This window comes from Harmonia axyridis, chromosome 3, assembly GCF_914767665.1.
Source record: "Harmonia axyridis chromosome 3, icHarAxyr1.1, whole genome shotgun sequence".
Classification (NCBI taxonomy): domain Eukaryota; kingdom Metazoa; phylum Arthropoda; class Insecta; order Coleoptera; family Coccinellidae; genus Harmonia; species Harmonia axyridis.
This window is the reverse complement of record NC_059503.1, coordinates 42194850-42215321: the sequence shown is the minus strand read 5'-3', so window position 1 is coordinate 42215321 and position 20472 is coordinate 42194850. Positions and strand designations below refer to the sequence as shown.

At 33.5% G+C, this 20472-nt stretch overlaps 1 protein-coding gene across 18 annotated transcripts in view; it reads right to left on the bottom strand.

Annotated features, from left to right (window-relative positions):
• Nucleotides 1-20472, bottom strand: part of LOC123676324 (eukaryotic translation initiation factor 4E transporter-like) — a 209863-nt gene that overhangs the window by 57339 nt on the left and 132052 nt on the right. For 14 of the 18 annotated variants that reach the window (XM_045612154.1, XM_045612168.1, XM_045612155.1 and 11 more), the window contains one exon: nt 892-1065. The exons of the other annotated variants lie outside the window; for them this stretch is intronic. In XM_045612154.1, coding sequence (XP_045468110.1) covers nt 892-1065 — 174 coding nt within the window. The remainder of the gene's footprint in view (nt 1-891; nt 1066-20472) is intronic. 18 annotated transcript variants of the gene reach the window in all.

Genomic DNA, 20472 nt, shown 5'->3' with positions numbered 1-20472 from the left:
TGAGTAAATTGTCGAATTGTGATTTGGCTTGTGAAAATATTTTGTCTGAAATTAGCTTAAATGATTACGAATTATATTTAAAGGTTTGATATAATCTATAAATTTCATCGTGTGATTGATAAGTACTAATTTTCATAGAGAAGCTTTAGACCAAGTTTTTACTTCTGTATTCTGTTTAGACTAAAACGTTATTTGAAATTGATCATGAGGAAGAAACAACAGATGATCCACTTCATATAGAAAGAAAACCAAAAAACTAATTCTACAACTTAACATATAAACTACATCACGCAAATATTCTCAAGAGTTATATGAAGTGAATTAAGTTAAGAAATTATTCAGTAAAGAGAAATAGTAACTCTTTCCTCTTCCACCAAGTGAATCTTTTTATAATTTGCAAAAAGTAGATATAGACCCGATGTATTCCAAAAGACATACAGATAAATGATTTTCAATTGAGTAGATAAAACAGTATGCTGCCTTATTATATGACTACAAAACAATAACGATTTCCACCAGTCAAGTTGGTCATTTCAAAATACATACTTCGATATCAACGAAGATGTTAAATTTGGATATAAGAAATTTTACGCCCCCGTTGGGTTGGCAACGTATATCATCGCTTGGGTACATATAAGTGTGCGATTAACTAGTTGACGCCTTTATAAGATGATTTCTTATAGGTATATCTGAAATCCTAACCGAAGTATCAAAAATCATCTAATAAATGTGTTAATGAATAAATAAATCGCACATATCGAAGACCTCAATGAAATTAGGAGAGAAACCGGAGAAAAAGAGGGATAAATATTTTACAGAGAAAGGAAACCCCTATAGAGAATTTAAGCGATAATTCAACTATCTAGAATAGAAAATTAAATGAAAGCATACCTGCTGTATTTTGTTGAGACGATTTCTGATGTTGGTTGAACTGCCCTCCAGAAACAGGCTGCTGTTGTCGACATTGTTGCTGGTTGAACAACAACTGTTGTTGATGAACGTTAAAGAATTGTTCGGGAGCAGTATTTTGATAGCCTACGTTGGCTTTTACAATTGGACGGCCCGCTGAAAAGTAAATGATATTAATCGATTCTTTTAGAGGTTGGGCCAAAAAATTGGACACTTTTGAAGGGGGTCCTATTACCATTACTACTAGATAGACTAAAACTGATATTGGTGTCTGTCTGACGTCCAATTTTCATTCATGTTCGGACTACGAGGCGATGAAAATAAAATAATGCGAACATAGATCGTTGCTGTTTATGTTCTATTCTTTATCCAGTTTGTGGATCAAAAGTTTTCTTAAATAATTCGAGAGAAAATCAGGTGAGCCATTCGTAAAGGCTTGAAAAAATGCAATTTTCGAAATAATTCTACAGATAAATTCAAGACATCTTGAACTATGAAATTTATCTCATAAGGAAATGTTTATTGATCAACCTTTATGACGGTGCCATGCAGACATTTAGAATTTGTATTATCAATTAATTCTTTGTGGTTGCGAAAATAAAAAAAATCACGATATTAACGTACAAGGTGATCCAATATTCGCGAAAATAGAAAAAGTCCAAATTTTTCCTAGTCCGGATCTGATTTATTCCATTTTAGAAATATTGAAGAAAGGCGATAGTAAAGCGTGGCAAAACTTCAAATATTGAAATTATTCGGTGGATTAGTTGAAGAGTTATTGAAACTAAAAAGATTCCACTCATAAGTGAATGTTTATTGTTCATCCTGTATGACAGTGCCAAGCAGATATTTAGAATTTTTATTATGAATGAATTCTTTGTGAATGCGAAAACGGAAAAAAATCATAATGTTTGCGTACAGGGTGATCCAATATTCACGGAGATAGGAAAAATCTAAAATTTTCCTAGTCCGGATCTGATTTACTCGATTTCAGAAATATTGAAGGAAGGATATAGTAAAGGGTGACAAAACTTTAAAATTTGAAATTATTCCGTCGATTACTTAAGAGCTATTGAACTGTGAAATTTTACTCATTCGATGAACATCACCCTGTATATCCCAAACGAAGGCGATTGAAACCTTTTGATATGAGTCCTCCATGATGCCCGCTCCATTCATGGTATCCGTTTGTCGCATTCTTCCCGGGACACCCTGTATTTAAATGATCGTGTGTATAAGCAACATCACTGTTAATTGTTATGATAATTAAATTCATTCATATTATTCTTCGATTATTCCGAAACAAAATTGAGAAAAGCACTGACTTGGTGTCACGGCATTTTTAGCGTTTGTTCATTCATGTATCTATTGCGTCCTTGAAGATAAAAGGTATAAACAGATTGACGCAGACTGCGGGAGCGGGAACGAGAGCGATGCGTTTGATACGGCAGCGGGCAGATTGCATAGCATACACACCAACGCGATAAAAATAGGACAAAACTGTGCGAACTGCGGGAAAACACTGCACGCTGCGAATCGAAATTAATTCGCAGACATCTCGCAATTCGCATGCGTTCTATTCGTACCGGTAAGCACTCCTTCATATCCCGCCGTTGATTTCCATCCCGCAAAAGTTTCGTTTTCGTCTCGCTCCCACAGTCGCGCGTCGGTCTGTTTATACCTTAATGGAGAGATATTTTACATATACAAAGTTAATTTCAACCTAGTATGTTGTGAAGGGGAAATATTTTTTTTTCATTTTTGTCTTAAATTTTCTGTGGTTCTAGTTACGCGATCAATATGTCATTCTGCATGAAGTTTAAAATTGATATTTTAAATATAAATTCGTGTATTGGTGCTCTGGTATTATCAGGAAAACGAAATTCCGAATGGTTTTATTCATTTACGAATTCCTAGTAGGATTATTATCAATTACGAACTAAACCTCGGTATTCGAGACCCGAAAATTCCAATATTCTCGGTCTGTCCATTTGAGTGTTCACGGCGGGCGCAAAGAACGGGATAATGACAAAATGATAAAACACTTTGTTAACGCTCAAAAATCAACGGATTTTAACTGATTTAAATAATATTGGGTTCACACATGATATTTGTATTGAATAGTGGGTCCAAGGACAATATAATAACGACCGCAACATATACATAAACAAAAAATTGAACGCAGACGAACACAACCACTTTAACAGAAAAATGACACTTTGACAATCCAAGACAAAACATAGTATATGCAATTTCTGATTGCGGAATACTTCAATCAGAAATTGTATATACTTTATAAGAACAATAGTTCTTCCACTAATATTAGACAAATAATTTAATTAATTTGATTAAAGAAGCTTTTTTGACACTGAGTGAAGTTCCAATATTCCTAATTTTTATTGAATTCATTTAAAGTAATTTTATTTTGTATTAGTATAAGTAATTTGAATGTACGTATCGTCCAGCCTCTGAAGAAGCCCACATTTTGGGTGATACAAATCGTTTCAAGAAATACTATCAAATTCGTCGAATTACCTACCGTTGCTCAGTAACGAAAGTTAATATCCTTGGATAAGTTCAAATTTATATACCACAGTAATACCATAGTATAAGGAATGGATAGTAAGACAGTAACAGTAACAACCCGATCGATGACTCGAAGTCACGTAACAGCAACACAACCGGTTCCTGCACGATCGACAACAACTCGATCGACAACAAATCGATCGACAACAACTCGATCAATGACTGGAAGTTGCCTAACAGCTGCGCAACCGGTTCCTGCGCAACCTCCATCACGTGGGTCACCACTTCGACTATAAATACAGGACCTCTCGCAGTGTTGCCTCGAAGCAGTGTTGCCGAAAACACCGATTTATCGGTATTTATACCGATTTGGAAACTGATCTCCCGATGTACCGAAAGGGGATAAATGTATACCGTTTTTTCAATTTCATAGATATTATGTCGAAATTGAATCTTTTACCGAAAAATTAAATATTTTGTATAATTAGATGCATAGACAAGAGATTAGATGAGCACATCTTGCTCGGTTTAGATACATAAATATAAGATTCAAAATTTATTATGGTGCCGCTGTTACCAATTCTCTTCTCAGTGGCAACGAATAAAAGAAAAAAATTAAATTTTTTGTCAGGTGCTTGGATTTCTATCTAGAGGCCTGTCAACAAAGATTCCCATTAAAAAACAATATTATTAAGGACTTTAATATTTCCGAAGCAAGGAATGTTAAGGAAGGCAAAACTGCCTCTGTAATTCCAGTGTGCAGATTGTTTCGCGGTTTAATAGGCGACACAGATTTCCAAAACTGTGATACAGAATGGAGAACCCTGCGGAATACGGAAATAATACGTTATAATATTATTTTGGGAAGAAGTGGCTCATATTAAGAATGGTAATGGCACTCCCACTTTTCCCACTGTAACTAAATTCGTGTTTAATATGTTCACATTACCCCATTCATCGGCAAACGTGGAGAATATTTTCTGCCATTGACCATATGAAAACGACTCAACGCAACAGACAGTCAACCGAAACAATCACCGGTTTGTTGCACCCAAAAAGATTGATAAAAACAACAGGACCTAACTGTTTTTATTTTGACATTGGTCAAGAAATGACCTCAACTATGTCAAAATCATATTGGTATGGATCGACAAACTCATGAATACCCAATTATGGGGAAAATTTATGTTTTTATTTTTTAATGAAAATATTGTATTTTATTAATTTTTTCACTTGATGTTATTTTTGGTTACAAGAAAATGTATTTTCAGTTAATTGAATATTTTTTTGTTTATATTTTATTTTAATAAATTGATATTCTTGGTAAAATCTTCCTTACACCGATTTCCTCCCCAAATACACCGATTTTGCGCAGTCATTTATACCGATCTTGAGTTTATACTTTCGGCAACACTGCCTCGAAGGACGGAAGATAACCACACCTACGAGAATACTATTGTTGATGATACCTGGGTAGTAGGCAGATTGAGACCTCGGCGTAAAGTCAACGGTTCTTGATAATGGCTCCAAAATCGGAGCCGAAACGTCGAACACGACAAAATATTAGAACCGGAAACACAAAGTTCAAATATATATATATATATATATATATATATATATATTACTTGGATAATTTTGAGAAAAAAAGATTCATGAATATGAACCCACAAACGCTTTGCTTTCAATATACAGGTTGTTTCCAGTATGTCGTACTTTATGTGATGCTTATATCAGTTTATCAAATATTTATTGATCTTCGCTTCAGATTGGGTAAATATAAATACCAAAACTTAAAATTAATTCATTCATTAAAGCTTACTAGCAATTTTTTCTCGAAATCAATAGCAGATACGACAAAACTATAACAAACCAAAAAGTGTTGTACTGGACCAGAGTTTTTTTCTACATTTTTCTAAATTAACAGCCATTCACCAAAATATAGTTTTGGAGGAAGGAAGCAGGCTTCCTTCCAGAAAAAATATCACCCTGTAGATTTGCATTCAAAATTAGCATATCACATGGTGAAAACTTTAAACTGGAATATCTATGGCGAATTCAAATTAAATATCTTCTGAAAGGAAGATTATACGAGAAAAAAACTTAAACTTTAACAAATGTATCTCAAAACAAAATGTTTGGGGACTCATGTTATAGGACTTTTTTTCTAAAAATGATCCGGAAATCTGTCATTTTCATTCATATCTCCAATTTAAGAACACCGTGTAATTACCCTCAGTAACCCCCCCGCCATTTCTACGTTCTTATCGTGAACTTTAAGTATAGAACAATAATATTTTATATTCTATGGTCTGTCATTATATTCCATTCATCTCATTAAAAATCCGATATGAACTGAATTGTAATTTATTGTGAATGTTTGCAGTGTCTAAAACCAGTATTTCCTTTTTAAACGACACCAGGCAAATAGCGGGAATTCGAAAAATTCTGAAGAGCGCCACCTTACAGAACTCTGGTTAAGCTGAGCACCAAAGCAACAGGTGGATCTCTCAAAAAGTCTGAAACAAAATCGAATCAATGCATACATCAGGTTTTCCATGCATCTTAGTCAGAACCATGAAAGATATGAAATAAATAATACTTTTGGATACCAACAAATTAGAATTCAACAAAAGAACTGATAAATCGGGAAAAACCGCTCTGATCATACATATAGTCGATTCAGGAATTATTGACATCGAAGTAGGCCTTGAACGTCTAGTCGCGGCTTTATTTCTGGTAACAAAAATATCACTAAAAATAGCTGTGGTTCATCATAGAAATAACCAGTTTAAATTATTTTCATTATTTTTGTATCTGAAAAATCCTAAATTTTCGAAATTACGATTATTACGAAGGGACGCAGACAGTCATGATTTGATAAATTGGAATTCAGATTATATAAAGTAAAAATATAGTGAAACGCTATCTCATTTCAAGGAATTCCAATGAAGATATATCTATTCATTTAAGAGTCGCTCATGAAAGATCCCATTGAAGATCATAAAATTATTGAAATTTTTTTCACCAAAGGCTCTTCAAAAATTGCTGCATTCTGGGTGGACACTGGCTTGCAAAATTCTTATCATATAACTCTTATGGATCATTTCAACTGTGGTGTCTAAACTGGTTGATAAATTTACATAGTGTAGCTTAGTGAATGGGAGTTATATCATAATAAGACAGAAATGTGATTCAAAGAATCCATTTAGTATATGAAGAATTTTTACATCTCAGTTGTATTGTAACTTTCAAAATTGGAACAAATTGATCGATTAAAATCCAGATGCTTTTTGGTCAAATTTTATCCGGACTGATATTTTGGTTGCTTTTGGTAACAATCAAATTATTCAGTGATTCTTGGAAAGTGAAATAATATTGCTCAGGTTTCCTTTCACTAATAATCCATGACTTGCCTTCTTCTTTTTCCAAACCGTACTGTGAGAAATACTCAAATGAACTAATCAATGTGTGTTTGAAATTAATACAACTTTTTAGTTTCAAAATTTCTTCGATCAAAACCAGTAACACAAACAAACTGAAATCTAACCTCCTGTCAATTACATTTCCAATGCCAACCCTAAATCTGCAATTCAAAATATTACTGTCAGTACCAACTTAATTTCGATTTTTCACAGCTACCCGGGATGTCAATAATTCCTGAATGGACTATATGTTATAAGTAAATAATGACTACTGTTTATATCTACACAAATGACATTGACATTCAATTTGAATAATTGGTTCAAGTTATTTTTTCTTTTATTTTGTTGATGATATAGTAATAGGCCGTATTTAAACCTTCAATGTCTGTTCTCCTGGATTTTTCTTGTTTTATTGAGATCGTTTCATGTAGTGAGCGTTTCTTCAAAACTTTTTGGTGTGCCAATATTTTAATAAATCAAAAGAATGCAGTGTATTCGACACATGTTCTTATTATTGTATTTATGTGATTTTTTATTCAAAATGTGATGTCCCATTGCATATTCCAACAGTTTATTTATAAGTGTTTTAAAAAATCTTATAATTTATTTTAGAGGCCTGAAGAAGATTTCAGAATAAAATCGAAACATGTCGACAATGATCTGAGAGGTGGTTTTTGTTCCAACAACCTGACCTTCAACTCTGTCAAGTATATCATTTCATCAGTAAAAAAAGGTCTCAAGCCAAAAACTCGTCCAAGATGTTACTATGGAAATTATCACGATATGGCAGGAGGCGAAGCACCAAAACGATTTTACCACGTCGCAAAGGGTATATCCATTTATCAATACGCCGTACCTATGAGAAATTCACTGATTTTATAGGTTCATCACAACATGAGTTGTTCAATCAAAGACATATTACCTATAAAATACTTGGTTGATTTTCCGATCTGGCTACGTAGCTGCTATTTTGACGTTGCGCATTAGAGGGTCTAAGGTCATATATGTCTATTTTATATGATTACTCAAACTAATAATTAAATTGATAAAATCTGAAAATGTAGTGAAAAATTTGTACCATTACCGACTTTGAAAGTAAATGGAAAAATATATTTGATCGCAAAATATTCATCTTATTTACACGACCCATAGAATTTTGCCATACGACATTAAACGAACTAAAACTGAGGAAAAATGCATTTCATTAATACTTCTATGGACCGCACTGGTCTATGCGAATCATTAGAAAGTAATTGAGGAATCATAGATGCAGCCAATGAGTGTAACCAAAAACGCCCCTGAAGTGGAACATGGACTATTCAGCCAATGGGAAACACCCAATCGAAACTTTCTTGTTTCCAAGGCGATTTGCTAAATACCTGGGTTCATTTAAGAGTATTGCTAGTCAACAATTTCACTGGCTCCAAAGGAATTTCTGAAAATTTGGACAACCCTTGTATAATTAATATTCTGGCTTCCTTCAAGTGACTTTGGATATACCATACCGGACGCTTCTAGAGCTCGCTAGAAAGATCAAGTCCATTCTATAGAGAGATGCCAGCGGTTTATAAATTATTGGGAGAAGCAGAGGATGCAGTGTCGACCGTAAACGGCAGTCAGTGCCGTATACTCCAGGAGATAAAAATAATAGAAATAAACCAATGAAGTAGTTGAAGTTGCAATCTACTTTGAAGGAACAATAGTAAGGAAAGAGAAAGCAGGAAATGTCAAAATAGAAAATCAGACGATAGAATGGAAAAAGGAAGTAAAATCCTAGGAGTAACTCTAAAATGAATTAGCAAACAGCTTGAAGAAAACAGGAAAAAAGCAAAGCAATTGCACGGAAGACTGTACCTGATACTCAACCCAAAAAATAAACTTTCCTTAGAAAACAAGCTGAAAATAATAAAAAGAGTGCTAATAACAAGCATTACGTGTGCAGGAGTAACTCTAGGTATAATACGAAAGACAATAAGAAAGATCAGTTACGTACACTAAATACAGTAATCAGAACATCGGTTTGCGCCCTATGGTATATAAACAACCAACAAATCAGAGAAGAATTTAAAATTGAAACTATTCAGGAAATAGTTGACAAACCACTAAAGAAGACAATAGAGACGCTAAAAGAGCATGAGAATAGGAAATTAAGATCAGTTACGTACACTAAATACAGTAATCAGAACATCGGTTTGCGCCCTATGGTATATAAACAACCAACAAATCAGAGAAGAATTTAAAATTGAAACTATTCAGGAAATAGTTGACAAACCACTAAAGAAGACAATAGAGACGCTAAAAGAGCATGAGAATAGGAAATTAAGAATGATAATACAAATCCCAGAAAGAAAAGGCAGATAAGAGGAAATACCTCATTCAAAGAAATAAATAAAAGAAAAAAGTGAGATCAGAAGGTAGAAAAGTCTCCCAATTAGGTGAAAGTAGAAAATAGGAATAACAAATTCAAGAAATTTTGCTATACATATCAAAATTTCTTGAATTTTTCAGAATATTCGAATGAAGGAGAAACTTCCCCATGTGATTTTAATACTCAAAAAATATAGTAGTAGTTTTCAGTGGTGATACAACTAATTGAAATAATTGCAGATTCCCTCGAACAAAGACCTTTGCATTTCGTTGTGTTCCAATTTTTTTGACCCAAAATATTCAATAGAATCGAATTAATTATTAAATACCGAATGAAATTTGATTTTTTTTTAAATTTTGGTTACAGTGTTGTCTGAATATTCGGGTTGGACTAGATTTATTGCATGCGGAAGTTGGAGAGATACCTTGCTACCTTTACCTTTTTTCCTTCATTCGAATATCCTGTCAAATTCAAGGAATTGTGATACGAGTATATAAGGTGTTTTTTTTTTGTTGAATCTTATTTATCAATTTTTTCTAGTACTCCAGTAGACAAAGCTAGAAAAGTGGTGTCTGCTGGAAAAAAATTCGAACTTAATGAAACTTCGACAAGTTGTTCGGGGTTGAGTTATCTTACAAGAGGACCCTGTGCTAACTTTAGGAACCACAAGAACCTCAACAATTTCGGACTTTTTTCAGTTTTTGGCACATTACTTCTACACTAAGCAGTTTTCGACCAAAACGTCCATTTTCAAAGTTGTAGAGCATTAAATTATCTATAATTTTGTAATCTCAACCTTTTTCCTAAAACTAGTATCAACCTAGATACAGCCTATCAAAATTAGAGGTAAAATACTATCGGTTCTATGGTAAATATGGTATTCACTCGTCAATATCGACATATTGAAACATAGGGAAGGAAAGGTAGCTTTGACTAAGAGCTTTTTTTTGTAAGTAGTTATTTCAATGATATCGTGACATGTTATCACCTCAGTGTAAATTCCTCATAATTATTTAGATCATCTAGTTGAAATCATTAAATAATAACCAAGAATAAATTGCAAAAAAATGATTGGAATAAGAATAATGGGAGTACATACAATAATACAAGCAAAGGTATACAATTTATGTACAAGAACATGCTGGAGCCGCCAATAATTTGGAGCGCTTGAGGGTTGATTCACCATCCTCGTCGTCGTCGTAATTCATATTTTCGGTGTCCATGGACATGCCTAGAAGAGGTCTAAGGGTGAGATTTTACTCACTATCGTCGCAGTATCAAATTCGTTAGTGTCGGGGTGAGGGCCGTTTCCGCATCCTGTGCCCTCGCAGTGCAGCCTGAGGTGCATCTAGTTGTTCACGTGCAGCGTACTATTCGGAGTAGCTGCTCTGGGGGCAGCATCCATTGTTTGGATGATGGAAACCATACCTATATACAGGGTGTTTCCTAAACATGCGGCAAAAATTCAGGGGGTTGTTCCTTGGACTATTTTAAGCATGTTTTGTCCTTGGATGATTTTTGAAAAACCTCTTTGTTTCGAAGATACAGGGCGAACAACATTTTTCATATTTTTAAAATTAATAATAGTTTAAATAAAAATGCGTACCGCACTGTGTTTACTAAGTAGGTACAATTTATTTTTAAATTTGTTTAACAACATTCCAATTACTAAACCCCTTAGATTATTTCCTATGGGGCCATCTAAAATCATTAGTTTATACCACTCCAGTAGAAAATGTGGAAGACTTGCGAAATCGGATCATTGCTGGGTGTAACTTAATAAGAAATGATCCTGGTGTTTTTGAAAGGGTTCGGCAGTCAATGAGGAGAAGATTGGATGCTTGTATGCTGGCTAGAGGTGGTCATTTTCAACAGTTTTTGTAGGTTGAGTTGAATTTTCATGTAATTTTTCATAATAAAATGTTATTATCTGAAATTTTGTTTCCCCTATATCTTCGAAACAAATAGGTTTTTCAAAAATCATCAAAGGACAAAATATTCTTAGAATAGTCCAAGGAACAACCCCCTGAATTTTTGCCGCATGTTTAGGAAACACCCTGTATATGAATCACTCAATTAACACTGGCTACTTTTTCAGAAAAGGATGAGTATAATCATACCCACCTCGTTCGGTAATCTTCCATCCCCAAGGAGATGGCAGCTTTTCGTATATCCTTGACTTTCCATCCAAGTACGGACTTGTCGGTAAGTCCAAAATAAATGGTACTTAGCGGCATATCTGCCGTTTGGTAGTTTGGCAAGTTGGTATTTTGGCTTTGTCACGAAAGTGGTAAATATGCGGTATCACAGATTATCGAGGTTGCCACTTTCAATGTTACTCCCATACTGATTCAACAAGAACCTCTCTCCAAATTCAGCAATTTGAGCTGGAGCTGCCTCTGGAACTTCAACATTGCGGAGAGGTTGAAGTTCATCTTATACATCTATATCATCATCTTCTTTACAATACCGAAGGGGGCTGAGATGGTGTCGCTCGCACCCACTTATAGCGTGTAGGAAATTGGGACTGTGTTTGAAAGAGTGGAAAAATAGAGGACTGTTGGTGTGATACCCTTCCCACTTTTCTGGAAGTAGACTTTCCTCTTTTGAAATTTCCGTAGCATTCAGCAGCACTAGAAGATCAATGTCTTCCCCTCTAATGACTACACTGTTGTACTCCTCGGAAACTGAACGTTCAAAACATCAGTCTTCTATTGCCTGCTTGACTTGGATCCCCTTGGTTTCCAGTTCACCCTTCAGCAAAGTTATAAAATTAATCTTGTTTGTGTCCGCGTGATGGTGCTGACTGAAGTATTCTTGGAATATACAAATAGTAGAGGGGTTCAGAAAGGAACGCCGATAACTTTCTACTACCTTGTCCCAATAGGATAACCATCAAAAACCACTATGGTATTGCTCCCAAAGTGCCTTTTGATGTAGTCCACGTCGTTTTGGCAGACTACCCGGAATTTTGCTCCACTTGAGATCGTCTAAACCACTCTATATAGCAGGAACCCTGCACCGATTAATAATAAAAGAAATTATTTGTATTTCAAGTATTTTATTCAAAAATTTTGTCTGCATCAATTACATACATTGCATTTTTGGCACCGAAGTCTACTTCACCGGCAATGGGAAAGAATGCATCGTTCAACTTCGTTTTTTGCCATTTTCAGAAAATTCTTCTAATTTCGATTGGTTATTTCTCGTTTTATAAATACAAAATTCTAGCGAATTCAATGCTCCACAGCTTATTCTTATTTCAATTATTTTTTTCAATTTATTCTACCTCCCCCTCCTTATATTTCAGAATGTCGATTGTCGATATTGATGAGTGAATATATTTACCATAACCGATAGTAATTGATAGATAGAGCGCCAAAATCTTCGTTTTTTCAAATTTTTGCCATTTTGAGAAAATTCCTCTAATTTTTATCGCCTGTTTCTTGGTTGATATAAGTTTTACGAAAGAGTATGTGAATACAAAGTGTAGGGAATTTATTTCTCTACAACTTTGAATGAATGTTTTGATCGAAAACTACTTATTTCTGAAGTGATGAGCAAAAAACTGAAAAAAGTCCCAAAATGTTGAGGTTCTTCGGCCCTCCTCGAGTTAGCATAGAGTCCTCGTGTTGGATAACTTGACATAGTCATCCCACAACCCCGAACAACCTTGAGATGTTTCATCAAGTTCGGAATTTTTTCCAGGTAAAATGTACAGGGTGGGCAAATCTCCGCTAATACTGATGATAGAGCTCTGAAATTAAAACATTATATAGGCACTTTTTTACGTAGAATCCAGTGGCGTGCTCGTATTTCCAAAAGGGTTTTTAATTACGAAGCTATGACCCAAAGTTATGTTTTTTCAAATGGGAACACTAGATTTTTGTGTCATTTTCTGTAAGCTTGATTTTTTCTGATTTTAAAAATATATAACATCGTATGATTCGGATCAATATAAATAATAGAAAATGACCAAAAACCTCTTTTCACCTAAGAGTCTCAATATTTCTATGGTTTCAACTGTTGATGAACACAGAAAAATTGAGCTTTCTATAACAAGAGCAGTGTCCTTCCGTCAATCTGATTATTTCTATGCTTTTCACTTATTTCTACAAAATTCGAATCTAGATGTTTTATAAATTTTTTATCTAAAAATTGATTTGGAAATAACGGAAAAACCACAAGATCGAATTTTTCAATCGAAAGAGTTGTATTGAGATGCCATGTATCAGGAGATTATTTACATAGGTCTCCAGAATCAATACGCACAAGTATAGTATATCCAAAGTCACTTGGAGGAAGCCTGAATATTTCAATTATACAAGGGTTGTCCAAGTTTTCAGAAATTCTTTTGGAATTTATGAAAATATTGCTATCAATACTCTCAAATAAACCCCGGTATTTAGCAAATCGTCTTGGAAACAAGAATGTCCCGATTTGATTGATCTTATTGGCTGAATATTTCCCCTCGTATTCCCCTTTCCACTTTGAGAGCGTTTTTGGTTACACTCATTGGCTGCATCTATCACTTCTTAATAACTTTCTGATAATTCGCATAGACCAGTGTGGTCCATAGGGGTATTATTGAAATGCATTTTTACGTAGTTTTAGTTCTTTGTGTGACTGATGCTTTTAATGATTTCGACTATGATGTTTGGCACAATTCTATGGCTTATGTAAAAAAAGATGAATATTTCGCAATCAAATCTATTCCTCCATTTACTTTCCAAGTCAGAATTGATATATGACGGGTTCTGAAGAAAATGATTTCGCATCCTAAATATCTTCATTCCACTGAACGAAGAATTGATTAAATTGAGATTAACCAACAAAATTTTCATTACATTTTCTGATTTTAGCAATGTTATTACTGGTTTGAGAAATCATGTAGAATAGGCATATGATGTTGAGGCTCTTAGTACGTCAAATTAGCAGCTACGTAGCCAGATCGAAAAATCAATCAAGTATTTTATAGAAAATATAAATATTTCACCATTTCCTGCCATCAGTCGGGACAGTTTTAATAATAGGTTACATATATCTTTGAATAGTTATTCTGATTCTGAATACGAAAAATTTAAGAGTTATCGAGGAAAAACTTGAACTGAGGAAATACTACAATTTCTAACTGAGTGGAGTAGTCTTTGACTCGGTCTATGACTTCCGGAAAATATAGAAACTAAAATCGAAATTTGGATAACTAAATTTGACATTTCATGAAATGTCATTAATTATTCGTAATTGAAAACTTTATTGGTTTATGGATTTTCAACCATCTTAACGAATAAGTCATTACAATTCATGAAATTTCGAATTTTTAGTTTCTTTTTATGTTTTCTGGAAATCATGGACTACTCTATTCAAAGAGAAATTGCAGTTTTCCTTATTTCAAGTTTTTCCTCGATAACTCTTTAAGTATAGGATTCGCTTGAGACCCCTTTCTCTTTATACCTACGTAAAATTGACTGAATGAATAAAAAATATAGGTTTTTTCCAAAAAACTTTTTGAGTGACTTGATGTCACTCAAGGATCTCAAGGTCATGCACCCATTCTACCCTAGTTCAGACAGAACATTTCCGAATTAATCTCAAACATCGTGCTCTTATAATTCTATGCAACGATCAGTTCATCATTGTTGGTAACGTTCCTTGATAGTATATTACAGGTCGAGAATAAAGAATAACCAAATTATTACACTGTAGAATGACAAAGTATCATTTTTTATGTAACATCGAAAGCTACTCACGTCACAAATTTTCTGAAAGAATCGATATCTGAGTCTTATACATACGCAAAAATATTATTTTCAACTCAAGGGTTTGAAAAGTGTGCGCCTATGGTTTATGACTGTTTTGCAATTATCTCTGGCCAAGCGTTTTTATAGACTAGTTCAAGTGACTTTGGATATACTATACCAATTCATTTTAAACAGCATATGAAACAATGCATATATGATTGAACTCAACAATTTAATTACGGAGGGACAAACAAGAAATATTATTTAACCTAATAATGCAATTGCACAATGCACAGTCGACACCTCTTCTCGATATTTCAATAGATAAATATTTGAAATTTGTAGAAATAAGTGAAAAGCATAGAAATAATCAGATTGACGGAAGGACACTGCTCTTGTTATAGAAAGGCTCATCAACAGTTGAAACCATAGAAATATTGAGACTCTTAAGTAAAAAATGGTTTTTGACCATTTTCTGTTATTTATTTTGATACGAATCATACGATGTTATATATTTTTGAAATCAGGAAAAATTAAGCTTTCAGAAAATGGCACAAAAATCTAGTGTTCCCATTTGAAAAAACATAACTTTGGGTCATTGCTTCGTAATTAAAAACCCTTTTGAAAATACAAGCACGCCACTGGATTCTACGTGAAAAAGTGCCTGTATAATGTTTTAATTTCAGAGCTCTATCATCAGTATTAGCGGAGATATAAATGTTTTTCGATATCGCCCTTTTCCAATTTTCGCGTATAACTCGAAAACAAAAGAAGGTGGCCCAAAATGAATACTACCCTTGTTAGTTTCTCAGAAAAAGAGATCGAGAAGTGGGTATCAGATTTTGTCTATCTCCTCTGGTTCAAAAGTTGTAGTGCTAAAACATCGAAATTTGCCCACCCTGTACAGGGTGTGTCCTTGACTTGTACATATATTTTAACAGTAGATTCTTCAGGTTAAAAGGAAAACTTTTTTCCTTCACCATTTTTTCCGATTCGGCCTAGATGAAAAGATATAGCTCGATTTATTTTTCATAATGAGCTGGAAACCGGAACACTGAAGTTTTTCTAAGCATAAGATGTAGGTACCATTTGGACCTTGGAAATAAGCTACTATATAAGAAAAACCATCATAAACTCACTTTCAACTTTCAATGAAAGGAAGTAGTATTTATAATTCAATTTCGTTGACGCTAAAGATTAAATATTTTTCACTTGATTTTCTATTTCATTTCCGATAATAATAACGAATTGAGCTCGCTACCACCCACATTAGCTCTAAAATTAATATTCATTCACTTATTATCGTTGTTTATTTCGAACAAGAATTACCATTTTAACCATAGATTTTCAAATAAATGATATTCATCTGTGGAAGTTCTAAAATATTAGTGATCTGTGGTTCTAAGTTTGAACTTCAAATTTCGAGTGTTGCCAAATTTAAACACAGAACACTAGAATGACAAAAATTCCTAAATCTATCAATAGGTACTGATATGGTTTTATTAATCAAAAATTTTAGAGTCATTAAAATTCAAGTATAAATGCAATAAAAATAAATATAAATAAAATTCTCAATTGGTTTCAAAGATATCATTTAGTTTTATACATAATATTCAGATTTAGAAATAGTTGATATGTTTGTTATTAAAGTTTAGTTGAGTAAGAAAATCTATAATAGAGTGACAGTATCATAGACAGTGGCATAGATATTACAGTTCATAGACGAAATATGGAAACGAAGAGAGGAATGAAAATTGAAAATCCACGATAGCCAGAAAAAGAATTGAATAGAGACGTCAAAATAAAAAATTGGAATAAAACGTGAATTTAATACAGAAAGGCAGAAGTGTAAAATTGAAGGAAATTGAATAAATTAAATATATAACAATATAAAAGAAACAGGAAGCAAAAGAATATTATAAGTTTGATAGAAGGCAGAACAAATAAAATGAAATTTGAAAAATCAATATATTGAAATTTATTAAGAAAGATTCAACTCAATTCAAAAGGACATCGAACGAAAAATAATATAAGATAATCTTAGATAAGTTTAGTTAAGATATTCTTGTTTGTTTGAAAAATATAAATATAATTCTAAATTTGCATGATCAAAATTTATTTAAGTTAGTAGAACCCAGCCTAATACTCAAAATTCACAATATAACTGATATAAATTAAATTAAAAATATAAAATTAAATTAAAATTTCGAGAAATATATGTTCTAACCTAAGATATTCATTTACAGAATTTACTGTTTACACTGTTATTGTTGTAATATATGTAAGCATAAAAAAAATCATCAAAAATTTGAAGAAACCCAACAGATTATTGTACCGTACAAATTTTCAAGAAATTTAAGTGTAATTTCTAAAAAATCCTATGGATACAAAAAAATCACTGTGCATTCTGAAACAAAGCAATTCCTTTATAAAATGAAGCATTTGATTTGTTTCAACTATCTCATAAAAATATTGATCCATTTCAATATTTTTGAACCCATCAGCAGTATGAAAACATGGAAATGAAATGTTATGGCTCTGTATTCAACGGAAAATGGATGAGTTAGACTCCACTTGTAATCATATTTGTTTATACATTATACTCAACTCTGCTACTTGATTCAGCTTGATTTTGTCATTGAAAATAAACTAGAAGTATCCAATATGAATTAAACAAATGAATATCCTGTTTCTGTCAACTCACTTTATTTGTTTTCACATCAAAATAATATTTCGGCCCTTTTTAAAGTATGTCAAATCATATATTCTAGGATGAATTAATCGAATAGCAAAAGAATAAAAGTATTCTAATCTCCATCTCATGAAAATTCGTTTAGTATGTACCTATCGGTATGTACCGATGTAAGCTTGAATGACCTGAAGAAGAATACAGTAATGTTCGATATCAGCAGTCTTTAATGGGATTTTCAGATCTTGATAATGTCATTATAATTGGACTATTTGGTGAAAACTTTTTTAAACATGACCTTCGAGTGTGATCTGGATTCTTCAAAATAGAATGTTGATTTGAATGAAGGATCATATTACCAGTTTGTGCCAAAACTCAATAATTTGTGATTTCTGTGGTTTTTTATCCACAAGAGAACAGAGTTTCATTCAACCCAATTTTTTGAATTTCACAGATATATCTTTTTGAGATCAAATTACTCGAAAACGGCGCTTTGTACGAAAAAATATTAATACTTTTATTTTTCAAATCAGCCAAGTATTTATTAATGAGCATTCAAGTTATATTCAAGTGTTGAGTTCTTCGAATTTCTGGTATTTTTATGGAATGTAATGTTCATATAATGAAGGAACTGAAAGATGAGGATGGAATTTTGTTTTCGGAGAAGATGTATAACATTAGGGAAAAGCTATATTCCAAAAATTCTTTCTTTCGATAGAATAAATTTACGAGATATAGCTGCAAATTGAATTTTTTCATCGATTTTCAACAGCCTTATTTTTTTAACCGGGTAGAGTCCAAAAAAATCGTGAAGGAAAAAAGTGTTTCTTTTGATCTCAGGATACATCGGATGAAATATATGTACAACTCAAAGACTCACCATGTATACAGGGTGATTCCGGAGGAGACCGTCAGATTTTAGGAGAAGTTTACATTAGTCAAGGAAGTTTCGAAACAAGGTTTGGTTTTGTGTTGGGGGCCTTTACTGAGAGTCTACAGGGTGATTTGTCTGATTCGACCGATTTTTTTCTTTTATTCATAACTTTGGTATGGCTCGATCAATATTGATGAAATTTTCAGTGTAGAACACTATGATTGTTTACTTTCAATAAATCCAACACTTTCTCAGAAATACAGGGTGGGAGATATGATAAGTTCATATTAAATTTGCAGGTTGAAAAAACACCCTGTACATTCCGCTTTCAAAAATTCGCTACCTCCTTCAGATTCTACCATAAGTTTACATTACTGGAGCGTTTTTATTTTTTTTGGCACACGTCCAGTTTTCCTAAAAAAATTTTTCCTACAACTGCTATGAAAAGTAGCGTATTCTGCATAGTTTACTCAATTGCAAAACTATGTATTGCGCATACTGTGGGAAATATTATTCCCCACGGCACTTTGCCCACACCTCCCTTGGTAGACCAATGAAATTGGGTTTATGAGTCGTTTCTATGGAAACGCAATAAATTAGCACATACTGTCAACGAAGGTCATTTTGATTCAAATCAAGTCCATTACTTGAATTATTGAAATTTGTGCAGTTGTAGGAGAAGTATAGTGTGCAACATGTGGAGAAAGTTCTTTGCTCGCTCGTGTGTTTGCGGCACTCGCCTTTCAGGCTCGTGCTAAAACTTCCACACTCGCGAGAAAAGTTGGACTTTCCCCACTTGTTGCACAATATACTATTTTGAAGATGAACACTATCGTTATTTCACTCCAAGGCAGTGAAAATATTCTGAACTAGATAGTGAAACTGTAACGTCCAATGATACAAAGCTCTTTCGAATGTATGAAAAATAGTTTTATCAAATTGAGGATGGTGAGAATCATGTGGACCGCAAAAAAAAGGTTTTCAAGAGTCTCTATGGGGTATGCTGAATAAAGTACGCATTACCCTCTTTTGTGCAATGAACATTCCCTTACTGTGCACAGAGTCACCAAAAAATACCACATTATATGAAAGGTGTCAGTATACTAGGCCGTAATAACACTGACAACATGACTGTGGCATGGATTGCTTTAGCGCGAAATAGCGGAACGGAAACTATTCACCCTTCTACAGAGAGCATCTAACTGCTGCTCCCATCTCAGATGGCGATCCACGAATTTCTGCAGAAACTTTGTGCAGTCCACGGATTGGATGTTGAAGCCCTCAAACTAAAAACACACCATCATGGGAACTCTTAGTTTTGAATGGGACTCATTTAGTTTTTCCTATATTAACCATCAGTGCATTCTTTCTACACAATTCCACAAACACCTGAAAGGGATGTTTCAGCTGACTCATTAGATCTTCCTTAGAACCAGCAGATATGACAATTGACGTATCGTCAGCAAAAATTGTCAAAATACTGGGTGGAAGTAAGTCATTACAGTAGCCTCATCGACGAGGCTATGTTTAATAAGAACGGAATTTTTAATATCCATAATTCCCACGAATGGACAAGAGACTACCCGCATTTGAAGAAAAGTCATAATACACAACACAGATATTCTGCCAATATTTGGCATGAAACAATAGACGAAAATTTAGTTGGCCCTCATATTTTTGCGGAAACATTGAATTTCGAATTTGAACAAACTACTTTAGAACTCAGGAAGATCTTTGTATCATTGGACGACACAGCTTTACTATCTAGTTCAGAATGTTCTCACTGCCTTGGAGCGAAATAAGGATATTATTCATCTTCAAAAATTTCATCAATATTGATCAAGCCATACAAAAGTTATGAATAAAAGAAAAATCGGTCGAATCCGACAAATCACTCTGTAGACTCTCAATAAAGGCCTTCAACCATAAACCGAACATTGTTT